The sequence below is a fragment of the Mustela lutreola genome, chromosome 3, assembly GCF_030435805.1.
Source record: "Mustela lutreola isolate mMusLut2 chromosome 3, mMusLut2.pri, whole genome shotgun sequence".
Classification (NCBI taxonomy): Eukaryota; Metazoa; Chordata; class Mammalia; order Carnivora; family Mustelidae; genus Mustela; species Mustela lutreola.
The window spans coordinates 54,426,242-54,441,952 of record NC_081292.1 but is presented as its reverse complement, the minus strand read 5'-3'; the positions used below and the strand labels follow the sequence as shown (position 1 = coordinate 54,441,952).

Here is a 15,711-nt window from a genome sequence, read left to right as displayed (position 1 = left end):
ACCACTGGTTGCAGTTAAAAAGAGTAAAATCAATCTACAGAGACAGAGAGTGCGTTAGTGGTGGCCAGGACTGCAAACAGGCACAGGGCTAATGGAAAGGTTGTAAAATTGGATTGTGGTGGTAGTTTTACAACTTTGTAAGTTTACTAAAAACTGAATTGCACACATTAAACAATTGAATTTCAAGGCAAAATTATATAGAAATTATTTACTGCAAATTATACCTCATAAAGCTGTTTTTATTATTTATTTTTTTTAAGATTTTATTTATTTATTAAAAAGAGAGCTCACCAGCAGTGGGGAAGGGCAGAGGGAGAAGGAGAGGCAGACTATCCCCTGGCCAGGGAGCCAGACACGGGGTTCAAGCCCAGGGTTCTGGGATCATGACCTGACCTGAAGGCAGTTGCTTAGCTGACTGATCCAGCCAGGTGCCCCCATTTTGGTTTTGGTTTTTTTGGTTTTGTTTTGTTTTTAAGATTTTATTTATTTATTTATTTGACAGAGAACACAAGTAGGCAGAGAGGCAGGCAGAGAGAGACAGAAGCAGGCTCCCCACTGAGCAGAGAGCCTGATGCGGGGCTCAATCCCAGGACCCCGGGATCATGACCTGAGCTCAAGGCAGAGGCCTTAACCCACTGAGCCACCCAGGCTCCCCTGTTTGTTTTTGTTTTTAACTAATAAAGCTGTTTCTTAAAAAAGAAAAGAAAGATTTATCCATCTGTGTTAGATGAAGAAAAACATCCAAGGAGATACGTGTTAGGTAAAACAATCAAAGTGCAGAATAATGTGTATGACATATTCTCATTTGGATCGTTAAATGGTTATACATTTACCATTACCCACTTCTTAAAGGACATCCAAGGAGCTTGATGACAACACATGTCTCTGGGAAATGAGTCACGGGGGAAGAGATTTGATTTTAACTGTACTCCCCTTTGTACTGTTTGAATTCTTCTGCCTTGAACATGTATTACTTTCCATAAACATGAAAATAAGTTGGTCAGGAGCCTTCAGAAGGAGGATCATCATAGTAGTTAATTACTGTACTAGTGAATACTGTCTCTTAACAAAGGGCTTAGCCCTGTCCTTCAGAATTTAAATATTTCTCAGAAGACAGTGTTCAAAAGGTGACAGTCTTGAACAATAAGAGACCTAAAGTGACAGAAACCTTAGTCTGAAACCTCATTGCATAAAACTCAACAAGAAGATAACCTGAATGCCCCTTAAGCAGCAAAATGTGGTTTCTTAAGTTTCAGTAGTCTGCTTCTGCAGGTGCCAGACCAAAATAGAGCAGTTTCTGCTTGGCAATCATACATCTGAAAAGGCTTTCCATACACTATGACCAAACACAAGACTATATGCATCTAGAAAATCGAAAATATACTCAACAAAATTTATTAAAAATAAAAATACACAAGTGAAAAAACTAAAAATGAACCCAAAGGGCTACTGAACACCACACTCCCAAAGTTTGTAACCAAATCTCTGGGAGCTGCCTAGAGGGCCTGGCTTCCGCCTTCTTGCCTCACCTCACTGCCTGGCTTTTGTTCCTCTGAGGACCTGACAGGGCTCTTCACCTTGCTACTCAACGACACACTCTAAAAATTAAGAATCTATGGCTCCGTGAATTCCCCTCTGCCCCACTTTCTCAAAACGCAGCCATCCTCTGGCCTTAAGCCTACTCCCTCAACACAGGGCTTCTGATTTTGAAGGTCAAGTCACCAGAATTTGCACTGCAAAATACCAGCATTCCCAACTTCACACCCAAGACACATGTAACCGGCTTCCATGATTATTTGCGGCCCCTCCCCGCCAGAGCCTCACTCGCTGGTGGAGTATCTCCTTCCTCCCTCCAGACCTATGCCTGACAAACATACACCGCAGGGCCAAATCTTGCCACAAGTCCCCCCAGATACCAACCAAACCCCCTCCCCAGCCCTCCCTGTGGAGCTCACCCCCCAGGGTTTTACCCTCACCCCTGTTGCCCCTTTTTCTACCTTCATCCCACTGTACTACTTGGATGATTTCAACTCAACAGTGTCCAGGACACTGGCAGGGAGGGAGGAGATGATGGGATTTTTGTAGGAAACATTTAAGGACAGTGCTTTGTTTTTTAATAGCAGCTTCACTGACAAATAATTCACATACAATAAAAACCATACTTTTTGACATTTTTCATATATCCACAGTTGTGAAACCATCCCAATTTAACCCACTGAGCCACCCAGGAACCCCCCAAAACCATCACAATTTAAATTGAGAACTTTTCATCACCCCCGAAAAGAAGTCCCATACCCATCAGCATCTAGAGTAGTAGTTGTGAAAAACATAATTTTTTTGAGTTTCAGACTTGCAAACTTTGAGTACTTAAAATGATAAATGCTCATGTTATCGAAAGACTGTACAGTATGTAATCCAGATTAACAGAGTTAATAATTACCCACCATTGGGGCCATGCGGTTTAAAGGACAGGTAAAGCTTTCCCTTGGGGAAATAATTCAGCACAAGTACTAAAATAACAAGCAACAATAAAGAGTAGTGTGTATCTGGATAGTGCCTCATGGCTTTTAAAAGTACTCAAATACAGTGGCTTTTTTTCTATCCTTCCAAGCCTCTAGATAGGCATAACAGAGCATTTGTAAGAAGGAGCCTAAAGTTCAGGGACACGTGCCTGACCCACACGGTCTCCTAGGTGGGTCCCGCAGCCCAGTTCTTCTGACCCACACTTTTCCTGGACCCACACTTTCTCACGGGAGAGGTGCACGGACAGCTCGACGAGCAGGCTGTGTGTTACCATTAAGCTATTCCAATTTCACATCTGACTGGAAAAAAAAGAAAAAAGAGAAAAAGCCTATTTATGCTCCCCACACAACAAAACATGCCTTTGTTTTACGAGAAGGCCCTGGAGATTTTGTCACTACTCGTCCAGCTGTGACACACAGACTGGTTCCATGGCCTCTTCTCAGTGTTCTTTGTTTGGTGGAGAGAACGTGAGCCCTCTCTAAACCCAAATACTAGGTTCTCCTGAGGTCACCCTCAGAGTCAGTCACAGAACCTGACTGACAAGAAGTACCTGTGCCTCACTCAGCGGTTGGGGAGACAGGTGACAGTTAGAAAATCTTAATTAAAATGAGGTAAAATTCTAATTACTTAAAAGTTGTCTCCAGAATAACATCGTTTCTTATTCACCAAGTGCTTATTATAGCCTGAACCACTGGGAACACCCGGCTCCACCTTGTTAACCAGAGAAAATAGTTCACCTTTCCAGGAACATTAACTCTTTTTCAAACAGTAAGGTAGTATTTAGGGGGTTTACTCATTAGTCCCTAAGGCTTTAATGGTCTTAAAGAAATGAATGAATTCTGAAAAGTAATCTATTGTCGGTAACAAGGGTGGAGGCTTCCGTATGGCTACAGAAAACAACCACAGTGCAGGACGCAGAACACTGATGCCCAGTTAGATACACACATCACACACACACACACACAATTCCCCACAATACTCTATTGTTATATGCACTGGTTACATATGGTAACACATTTTTTTTAAAAGGCTTTATTTATTTATTTATTTATTTGGGAGAGTGGGAGGGAGTAAGAGTTGAGTGGGGTGGGGGAGAAGCAGAGTGAAGAGGGAGAAGCAGGCTCCCTACTGAGCACAGAGCTCGATGCTGGGCTCCATCCAAGGACCCTGGGATTGTGACCTGAGCCGAAGGCAGATGCTTAACTGACTAGGCCACCCAGGCGCCCCGGCAACAAATTTTATACGACATAAAACGTGGGTAGTGGACAGTACCCTAAGCAAGTAAACATTTCTATCATCCTCCATTCTTGCTCAAAAATAGAAACAAGTTGGAGGGGTCAACATTATCAAGTCAACTAGTGAAGTTACTTCAAATTTAACGTTAAAATCCAGTAATGACTACAGGTTCTGTCATCCTGGCAGGAAGAATAAATCAATCAAGATGTTAACAGCAGTCCACAGTATTGTGAGGCACAGATGAACTTCACAGCTGGACCTCAATATGAGCAACACCTGGACCATTTCCTTCCAACACAAACCCCACCTCTCCTACAAATCTGACTCTGCTTCCGGCTAGCAAATCTGAACTCCCGTATTTGTAACTCATACCTCTGTACGCATTTTGCCTTCCACCTGGGGTTATACCTACCTACAAAATGTAACTCTCCTACTAGACTATACTGTTTGAAAGTTAATTCCACATCACATTCAATCTCATGGAACTCACACCGTATCGACATCAATTTCACTTTCCAGATATCACTCCTCATTGTCTAAGTTCCAGGTACAGAGGCTTTGCCCCTTTCCACACACACATTACACACCAGGCCATCCCTACAGTGAGCCACAAGATGGCCTCCAAGATGGCTTCAATGATTGCTGGTAGTCATACACCTTTATGGGAGACCATCTGCCTGACCAATGAAAAACAGCTCTTGGGTTCTCTCCCCTATAGGATCAATGAAAATCAGGTCATTGGCAGCCCTATGGAAAGGACCATGGAGTGAGAAACTGATACTTCTTGCCGAAGACTACCCAAGTCAAGCTTTGAGATGACTAAAGCTCCAGCCAACAGCTTTACTACAAACTCAAGAGACCCTGAGGCAGAACTACGTAGCCAGCCAGTCTCAGATCCTTGACTTTCAGAAACTATGTAAGGTAACAAATGTTTTTTGTTTTCTGTTTTTTGTTTTTGTTAAGCTGCTAAGTTTTAGGATGTGTTAGGTAACTAAAAAATACACATGAATTTATTCATGGCAATCTCCATACCACTTTTATCAAGAATATTCTTTCCTGGGACAACCTTATTAAAACTCTCAAGGTTGAGATCCAGTGGGGCTTATCTTTTCTGAAAATGCTTTGGATTCTCCCTCACCAGAATTACTAACTCCTTTCCCTTAATTCAAATTGAGGGAGTCACTTTAACAATGAGGTCAGTCTGTCTTATGGTGCAGTGAAGGCTCACAGGTCTGCAACCCACACAAGCCATTAGCTCCCGGAGCACAGAGGAGGTCTCTATCTTCTCATTAACCCCAGTCTGGCCTAGTCCAATCAAGGATTCTCAGCCATCCCACACCTACGTACAGGAAAAAAAAACTAGGGAGAGATATTACTGGACATTAGTTAGGGTTGAGCTGATCCCCAGTAATAAAGACTTGATTAACTGTATAGAGGCCTGCTGTCGTCAGCTACTGCATTCGGAAAATGGGGCGAGTCTGAGAAAGAGGAAGAAAGCAAAAACAAAACAAAACAAAAACAAACTGGTCCTGGGCAGAACTCAACTTGTCCTTCCTTTCCCCACCCCTACACTCTCTCTTATAACCCCACCAGAAGGGAACGGAGGAGGAATAATTGATGGAAACATGTGTTCACACATTCACAGAGGAAGTGAGATAAAGCAGGCAGTTCAGGAGTCAACAGACCACCACCCACCGAGTCAGCAGCAAAGGCTTCCAGCAGCTGATGGCAGCGGTCGCGGAGCATGAACCTGGGAAGCAGACCCATCTGGGTTTGCATCTTGATTCCACATTTAGGAACCGTAAGACCAAGGAAGGAAGTATCCACTTCTTGGGCCTGCACATCTCCCACCGGTAAATTACTATAACTTACGAAGACAGCTTTCCAAAGGACTAAATGAGACAATCTACAAGTTTATGTGAAACATCTAGAAGGCTGCTTATCTCATCCTCTTCTCTTCCCCTCACTGGAGCCAGCCTTCACAAGCTGTGCCCAAAATCGCAGAATGTAAACCCTAACACGAGAACCCAAAGTCAAGTCATCTCTATTTTCCTTTGTTGCTGTAAATCCTGAGAAAGAGGCTCTAGGTGGTGTGCCTGGGTGGCTCATTCAGTTAAGCAGCGGACACTTGGTTTCAGCTCAGGTCATGATCTCAGGGTCCTGGGATGGAGGCCTACATCAGGCTCGGCAATCAGTGGGGAGTCTGCCTGAGGATTACCGCCCCCCCCACCCCCTCCAGTTCTGTCTGCCCCTTCCCCTGTCCACACTCTCTCTCTAAAATACTCTCTCTAAATTTTTAAGCTGCTAAGTTTTAGGGTATGTTAGGTAACAAAAAAAATACACATGAATTTATTACCCTATGTAAGGCAATCTCCATATCACTTTTATGAAGAATATTCTTTTCCTATAAAAACTCTTCAAGGCTGAGATCCAGTGGGGCTTATCTTTTGTGAAATGTTTATCTTTTGTGAAAATCTTAAAAAAAAAAAAAAGAGAGAGAGAGGATCTAGGGTTGGAAAGACAACCTTCAAATTCACTTTTATACAGCCCCAATTAAAAGTATGATTAATTTGAGGGTTCCTTGGTGGCTCAGTCAATTAAGCATCTGCCTTCAGCTCAGGTCATGATCTCAGAGTCCTAGGACTGAGCACCGCTTCAGGCTCCCAGCTCGGCGGGGAGTCTGCTTCTCCCTCTGCCTCCTCCCCTTGGCTTGCTCTCTCAAATAAGTAAGTAAAATCTTAAAAAAAAAAAAAAAAGTCTGGTTATTTTGGAACACATATTTTCACTTTTACCAGAACTCATTAAAACATAGCAAGAGGCCACCCATAAGCACAGTCCAGGCTAATTATTTCTTTAAGCTTCATAATTAGCAATGTCCACCACATTAAAAGCAACCAACTGATCAATCACTTAAAAGTTTTCATTTCTAAAATCTACAGGCATCACAAAAACCTACTCTGGGGACTAAGAGTATATAAAGATTAAAAGCCTACTAAGGATTGGATGGTTTCACTTTCAACATGAAGCACATGTGTTAAATGTTTATTAAGATTCTAGTATATTCCACCACATTGGGCACCAGAGCAGGCAAAAGGAAAAAAAAAAAAAAACTTTTCAAAAAAATGTTATTTATCTTCTCATAACATTTGTGAAATATACATATTAAATTTTTAAACAATCATAAAAGTCACAGTTTATTTGTAGACTAACTGTAAGGTGAATTCTAAGGAAGAAACTCCAACATTTAAGTTATATATAATAAATTCTGTAATTAGTTTTAAAGAAAAAAGTTCAAAGGGCGCCTGGGTGGCTCAGTGGGTTAAGCCGCTGCCTTTGGCTCAGGTCATGATCTCGGGATCCTGGGATCAAGTCCCGCATCGGCCTCTCTGCTCAGCGGGGAGCCTGCTTCTCTCTCTCTCTCTCTCTCTCTCTCTCTCTCTCTGCCTGCCTCTCCGTCTACTTGTGATCTCTGTCTGTCAAATAAATAAAATCTTTAAAAAAAAAAAAAAAAAAAGTTCAAGGAACAGTCAGAACCAACCAGGTCATTTATGCTTCTTCAAATGAAAGGAATCCTTGTCAGGCAAATGTTTTGTGTAGTATTTTATCCTCTTCTCTCTTGTGAAGAATATCATGATAACAATACAAATAATTAGTAACTAAATTACATCCTAATTTTACCAACATACAAGCCTCAGATTCTACAACAGGAAACCAAATCCCAAGTAAAACGAGTACTTTAAAAAATAGTGAACAGTCAAAACGGTAGACATTTTACAGTATGGGATACCAGAAACAAACAGATCAATACTCATCAGAACCAACAGCGCTCTCCAAGCTCACTGAGGTTCAGTGACCTTCCGCTCCCGCTCCCCGCTTCCTGAAGGGCCTGCAGTGTCGGTCACACAGCTGAGACCAGCACCAGCTTCTCCATGGCAACGGCAGCAAGCCCCTTAGCACTAGGAAAAGCCTTAGACGCCTCCCCTCATATTAAATATTTACTAGATTTCAGGATAGCAGTCTTGTGGGGAACTTTATGGGCTGAACACATGGTTCAGAACCAAGTGCCCTTTCTTCAAGATACTTTTTCTATCAGGTTCACTGGAATAAACCCACAACTGGTCTTGAGGCTGTGGAACTGCCTTCCACACAGTGTTCAGTGCACTTTAATCAAACCGAAGGATTTTCAAATTTCTTAGGTCATCTCAATCTCTTCAGCATCTCATCCAATAAATCGTAACAGGAAAAAAAATCTAATAAAGCACTCTATCTATTTAAAACCTAATAAGCCCCTTAGATCTTGGTTGTTTCGAGAGAATTAACACTGTAATGAGTTACGCTGTGGGTAATATTTTAATTTGTTTCCACACACCACATGAGGTTCCAAACACACAACTGTCTCGGGCTCTGCTGAAGTTGTCCTAGGGGAGGAGAAGGTTCACTCTATTTTGGGGGAGCCCTGCTGTTAAAATCAGCACAAATTTCGTTACCATTTATTGGGTATTTTCACATCCCAAAGCAAAAAAGCACAAAAGTAGGTAAGAGATATTTGGATGCACTCACAAGAGTGTTTCCTGTCTTTCAAAGGAGATGCTCCCAAGATGCTCAGAGATACAAGAGCAACCTTGTCTAAGCACAGCTCGTAGCCAAAAGTGACCGATCTCAGCAGATGTGGATGGCAAGCGATCTGTGAGCACACAGGACAGCTGTCATCATACAAATCTGAACATGTCTTCACGGCAAAGCAGTCTGCATGGTATAGACGAAGCAAGCCTCTCTGGGAGCTGCTGAAATTCAAGAACTCCCTCCTCTGCTTCTTTTTAACTAGAACCTTGCTCAGTGCCTGGCGCCGAGCAGGTGCTCAAAGAGCGCTAACAGGTGACCAAGGATCCTGAGAATTCTTCTCCTTCAGGAGAGCTGCACAGTCGAGGACCAACCCCACATCCAGCAGGCACGTTGGAGAGTACCATTAGCAGCACGACAAACTAGGAAAGCCTCCTGCAGACCTCACATGTTTTTACTCAAGGAATGTCAGCTTCCTCTATGTACTAGGACCACTCCACACTCAATCAACATTTTCACTTGCCAGAGCCAAAAAGGAAAAAAAAAACTTTTTTTTGAAACTGAACTTTAAAGTAACGCCCTTGACTCAGATTATGTCCTTCCTGATCTGGGAGGGGGGAGGGGGTGTTGAAAATCACACACTTAGAAAAAGATGGCAGGGCTTTATGTCGGTTGATTTTAATGACTTGGCAAAACAAGGAACTGACAACCCAGTGTGAGCTCCCCACCCCTAATTTTAATTTTACCCATCTATTTCATCAGTCATATTAGCAAAGACAGGGTTGAGATGTAACACAAACTTACTCCCCACCACCCATCCGTGAATGCAGCCTCACCTAAAACCTGCCAAACTCACTCAACACATGGCACTCCCCAGGGCAGAGCAGAAAAAGAGGAATAACTGGTTTAGAAAAGTGGAAGACACAAGAAATGCTACACTGGTTATCCACATGTAGAGCCTGACAGGAGGGCAGAACATCCAGAACGGAGAAGTCTAATGACGATGTCACATAAAAAGATACAATTGGACCTATGTCCTCTAGAAACTTGACTAAGTGAGCCATTGTTACTGAGGGCAATTCTTATCCATCAAGGGTACTGAGAGTGGAAAAAAGAGTTGAGTATCAGTTTTAGGAAGTCTACAAAAAGTGAAAAAATACTGGCCAGCAGCCCGAAGCCCAATTCAGGCTGAATTTCCAAAGAGCCCAATCAGCACATTTTTACAATTTTCCTAGCAACTCTGGTTTAGCCCCAGCTTGGGAAGATAATAAAACAAATTACTCAGGGCTAGGTGTTAATGTGGTGAACATCATAAGGAATCAGGGTGACATTATCAATCAGAACAAAAATAATAAAATATATACATGCTCAGCAACTTCACTTCCCCATATTATCCTAAACCAACATACTTGCCTCAAGGAGGAATCAACAAAGACATTCAGTGCAGCATTTATGCACAACAGTTTAAAAAAATACTGTAAAGAACCAAGATGCCCATTAATAGAAGTTAGAGCATATTTATAGTTGGAAACATTATGCAACAGTTAAAAAGAATGAAATGATCACAGGGGCGCCTGGGTGGCTCAGTCGGTTGAGTGTCTTAACTCTTGACCAGCTCAGGTCATGATCCCAGGGTCATGAGATCGTGCCCCACATCGGGCTCTGTCCTGAGCTAAGCATGGAACCTGATTAAGAGTCTCTCTCCGTCTCTTCCTCTGTCCCTCCCTCCCCACCTCACACTCTCTCTTCTTAAAAAAATAAATGAATGAATGAGAAACGATCACTGTGTTGTAATGCAGAAAGCTCTCCACAAGACAGAGCGGATGAAAAATATAGACATGCATATGATATGAGAGTATCTGCCTTTTTGAAAGTCACACATAGGCAAAAAATCAATTCTATGAGTGATCTCAATGTGTGGTTAGAGAACCAGCGGCACTGACGTCACCTGGGAACTTGCTAAAAATGCAAATTCTCAGGCCCCACCCTAGACCCACTGAATCAGCCATCTAAGTAAAGCAGTCTGTTTCAGCAAGCCCTTGGAGGCAAACAGAAGCCTGAGAACTGCTGGTCACACAGGTCTGTATTCAGGTCCCTAAGAAAAGGATGGGACTCTCATAACTGAGGTTTCTGAAGGAATATCTTTAAATCCTCTCACCCTCCCACCCCGCCTTCTGTTGAAAGGACAATATATCCATGCATTGCGTCCATAATCCAAAGTGACTTTTTTTTTTTTTTAGATACTCTAGGTACTAGGAGGGGACTGGAGAAATGGCTAAGCATGCACTTACGGGAGAGGAAAAGCTGATAGAATAGGAGAATGGAGGTTCCCTATGAGCCACGGAAATGCTGACGGTCACAAAAATCATGAAACACAAGTGAAGTATGAATGTTACTCCAGAACTCTCACTAGAGTCTCAGTTAGCTCAGGCTGAGCTCAGAGAGTGCACAACAGTCAACTCTACTAGTATGATGGACAGCCACCTACCAAAGATTTAAAAAAAGAATAATGCAGACATTGTTTTGGAAAAGCTCAAGTGTCACAAAGTCTTTTGTTGTCCTGTTTTGTTGATTCGTTGGCCCCACACACCGCAGTGGCCAATGCTTCTCCCAGTCCCCAGGAGACCGGAAAGAGGGCTTTAAAATCTAAGTGACAAATGTTAGGGACAAATGATAGTAGCCACCAACCCTCGAAGCCTTGACATCTCCTTTCCAGGTTGTGGAACCTCCGAAATGCATAAACTCTCTCGCACACACACCCCTGTATTTTATTTCTCATTAACTTCACCGAAGTAAAATCAACCACTACTGTCAATATTCATGAACATAAATGCTCAAGTGTATTCTGAAATCCACTTTAAAATAAGGTAATGGAAACCTGTAATATAAAAATAGGATTAGATATACTTAATTTTCAGCTCAGAGATGACAATAAGAAATAACCTTTTAATCTCCTATTATTGCTACAAGTTATGTTCCAAACTAAGAATAAAAACAAGTGGTATTTTATAAAGAATTAAAGATTTCCCACATCTAAATTTTTTAAGTGAGAATATAGCTGATCTGATGTCAAAAATGCAGGGATCACCCTTGATACATATCCTACAAAGCTTAAAGGGCCAACATCGGAAACTGCCTAGATATTCTTACCTTAGCTTTGTGATAAAACATTAAGTAGAAGTTTCACCCTCTATAACAAGTACTCAAGTTTCGCTGGAGAGTAAAAGCAGAATAAGAGTACATTCTCAGTCCTGGGTTTCGGGAACATCAGCTTCTTCGGTTTCTTTCTTTCTTATTCTCTTGGATACTGTGAGGTCATCACAACCTACTTGTTCTTTGACACAAGCAAAACCCCATGCTCAAAGTGACTGCAGACCTACAAAGAAACAGCTGTGTGCCATTCAATTATCTGGGCCATGCTTCTCCGTGGTACAGAGAAAAATCATCTCTTTTTAGCCTGAAAGCAAGCAGAGTTTTCCTTCTCATCTCCCACTATTCAGCCAATTTTTTTTTTTTCCTTCATTTAACAAGGCCAAATTTTTAGCTAAATCCATTTAAGAAGCTTGGGTTCTTTACCTAGAGAAGATGAAGCAAAAAGTTATAGCCTCATATAACAGAAATATCTGATATATATATATATATATATATATTTTTTTTTTTTTAATTTGTTTACTTGACAGAGATCACAAGCAGGCAGGCAGAGAGAGAAAGAGGGGAAGCAGGCTCTCTGCTGAGCGGAGAGCCCAATGCAGGGCTTGATCCCAGGACCCTGGTATCATCCTGAGCCGAAGGCAGAGGCTTTAACCCACTGAGCCACCCAGGCGCCCCCTTGATTTTTTTAAAAGAAAAGATTTAACACTATGTCAACAGTAATAGAGAAAAAAACGATGTACCTCTGAAGTGAAGAGACTTAAAACTTGAGAAAAAGACCACCATGGAAGGTGTAAGTTATATGACAAGACCATTTTGTAATACGCCCCCACTGTGACAGATCTATTCCTAAATGAGTTAGGAAGCAAGTTAAAGGCAAGACAGGAGAGAATGGCCTTTGTGTCAATATGGGTCAGAGAAGGCCTGTGCATTTACCCATGAGCAGCTTGCAGTATAAACAAGAGGCCTGCACCTCTCTGGTCTTCGAAAACAGAATGCTGCAACCCTAGGAAACCTTCCTGGGGAGGCTTCTAGAACAAACATTTCTGAACACTCAGGAACCTGCCTCTACCCCTTACCTCCCCACACCGCTGCGCATCTCAGAAGCAGGTCCTCCCCTACTCTCCGCTCCAGCTCCATCTGGAGATGAGGGGCTAGCCTTGATCTTCAGGGGTGGGGGTGGGAGGACCAGGCCAGCCTGCAACAGTGACTGACAGAGTCAGGCAGGCAGAAGCCAAATGCGCCTGGGCAGACGGAAGCAACCTAAGGCAGCTGCACTACCAGGTCAAGGTCTGAAATTCTGCTGTGGAAACTCCCTTCCTCGACACTCACCGTCCCCCCACAAACACCAACTACATGTAATAACCAAAACTGCGACTGGCAAATCCAGCTTTAAAGAAGATCTCTTCTGTGAAAGAAGCCAGGCACAAGCAGGTCTCGGGTTCCCTTTGAACAGAGGAAACTTGATATCCTGAAGGCCAGCCAAAGAAAGCAGCCTGTGTTTCAAGGACATGCTTGTGATTAAGAACCTGAATAGTGACTGGACAGGGTGTGTGCAGGGGAGAGGGGGAGGGCCAGTGGACACATATTACTGAATACAGGAAATGAGGTCTGGACTTGGGTTCTGACTTTCATTAAAATGAGCTTATGTTTCCCTTAGTGTATCTTTCCCTAAATTAACAGGTATTTTCAAAGAAAGGATGACGCTGAGACACCAAACAAATAAATGTGGGGGAAAGATGCTGTATATGACAGGGGTCGCTAGGCCTTTTTATTTTGAAGTAATGTTTTAGTGCTTTGCTTTTATACATTTTTGTTCACGAAGATGATGTTTAACTTATGGGCCAAAAACTGTAAAGAATTACTGCAAAGCACAGGAAAATACTAAACACTTTACGTACAGCTGCTTGAATCTCGAGACGCCAGGTCACTGAAGGAAGTGAGTGACAGCCGTAGCTGCTTCCCCATGAGCCCCAAGGGGGCTGCCCACTGGCTTCTGCTGGAAGGAAAAAAACTAATTTCTCAAAAGATGTTCAAGTTTCCTCAGGCAAGCCAGATAGGGATAGAGGAATGCTTCTTTTCCAGCACGTCCACACCCCAGCGTGGACTTCTCCCCAAAACAGCAATCACAAGACTGTAACTACAGCCCCAAAGCCTCTGCTAGACCGCCCTGCAGACATTTCACTCATCTGTGGTGAACACGAAGATTCGCAGGCAAAATTCCGTACGGTGAAGACTTGGTATTATTAAATAAATCTACATTTTAGCAAAGGTATGCCTGTAACAAATCCATTTAAAATAAGGCCTCTCGGGGGGTGCCTGGGTGGCTCAGTGGGTTAGGCATCTGACTCTTGGTTTCAGCTCTGGTCATGATCTCAGAGTCCTGAGATGGAGCCCTGGATCCTGAGATGCTCTCTCCCCCTCTCCCCTCCAGGGAGTGCATACTCTCTCTTTCTCTCTCAAAATTAATTAATTAATTAAAGTAAAATAAAATAAAATCTCTCTACATGATTGAGAGGTGGTTAAATGTTGCAAACTAGAGGATACTGGGTAATTCTTTAAGGCCCCCACACTTCACACTCCCTCACTGGTAGGATGGAAAAGGAAGAGTACATTGAGCAGAGCTGAAGGAAGGCTCAACTAAGGCATTTGCTGCCATGACCTGCGGAACTGGGGCTAGGACCAGGGGCACACTGAGTAGACTAAGAGCATCACTGCCAAATAAAATGCCTCCTTCCCACTGAATACAGGTTGAAAAGAACTAAGAATTTCAAACTCTTCCAAAGCTAAAAGGCCCAAACCATCCCCATCTCACCATCTGCTCCCTTCCAATCACCTTTCCAGCCTCTAAAGAAAAGAGCAGAACCACCACATTCTTTGTGGCGAGACATACCATGAAGGGCCCCATAAAATTTTTCTTTTGTTCAGCACAGGAAATACAGTTGTGAGGTAGTGGTATTAATGGGAAAATGAACATATATTAAAAATTCCCCACTTCCTGGGGGACCTCACTTAACACCTTAGTTAAGTGTCCCAATTCCTGATCTCAGCTCGGGTCTTGATCTCAGGGTGGTGAGCTCAAGTCCAAGTCCCACCTCAGGCTCCACAATGGGTACGGAGCCTACTTGAAAACAAAAACAAAAATTTCCCAAAACTGTTTTTTATTGCCAAAAGCAAAAGGGTGACTGGGTGAACAGACCCTAGGAGCCAGAGTGCCTGGGGGCTCTTTGTTGCAGTGTCATGTACGCCAATGTGGGCAAAAGCCCTGCAGCGGGGCCGCCCACCCCACAGCCTCTTCCTCAGCTCAGGTAGCTGGAGCACTTGCTGGTGGCCAAGACGTCCACAGCCCAAAGTAGAAGTGACAATGTGACAAATGTCCAAATGCTGGGATGGCATGGGATTAGAACTGCAACTGAATAATCACGTTCAGCCAAAGTGGAGTCTCACCACCACCTCCACCACTCGCACCCCCAACTCCCAATTCCTTAAATTTATCGATAAAGAAAAATCAAAAGTTCCTCTTCATCAAATTTTAAAAATTACGTAGCCTCTCAATGTTTCTTCTTTGCCCAGAATTCATACACAAACCCAAAGAATTAAACTAATAAGGTATGAGTTTTGAAAATTCCTGACTAATAATTTCAAAGATTTTTTCTAAGCTCTGAATCATTACACACATGTCAAGAGAGAGAGAAAGAGAGCGCTAAATTAACATCACAATAGCAATGAAATTAATTAATAATAAATGAACAAACTAGGAAACCTGTTTCTTGGGGGTTTTTTATTTCCACAGGAGAAAAGCAAACACTAATAAGAAACATAAAATATCTTGAATAAATCCATGAAATCCCTTAAGTAAAAAAGCAAAATAAAAAGAACAAGAACCACAAAATTCTTGAGCACCACTTTATAGTCCAAAATGGGGAAAGATAAAAAGAGAAGATGAAAATGGAAATTTGGTGAAGAAAAAAAGTCAGGAAAAGAGAGAAAAGCTGAAGGAAGGGGAAATAGCAAAGCTGGATGGCAGACCCACAGAAAAACGCAGCATGCCAGGAGAAAACAGAGGGGAGCTCAAAGACAGGTGTGTTTTGAGGTTTATGCTTCCCTTTGGATTTTAGGGAATTATCAAAGTACCTAGTGCACTTTGAAAAGTTGGTTGTTTCAGCAGAGTTCATGGCTTTTCACACTTAACAGCTACAGCTGCCATTATAAATAGAATAATCAGACTAGGAAAACATCATC

At 42.6% G+C, this 15,711-nt stretch overlaps 1 protein-coding gene across 2 annotated transcripts in view; it reads right to left on the bottom strand.

Moving 5' to 3' along the window:
• The window catches only part of TPD52 (tumor protein D52), a 102,706-nt gene that overhangs the window by 72,092 nt on the left and 14,903 nt on the right, over positions 1–15,711 (bottom strand). Inside the window, exon 1 of one of the 2 annotated variants that reach the window (XM_059166153.1) lies at positions 12,549–12,668. The exons of the other annotated variant lie outside the window; for it this stretch is intronic. Coding sequence (XP_059022136.1) covers positions 12,549–12,609 — 61 coding nt within the window. The 5' untranslated portion in view covers positions 12,610–12,668. Of the gene's footprint in view, positions 1–12,548; positions 12,669–15,711 lie in introns of those variants that run through there. 2 annotated transcript variants of the gene reach the window in all.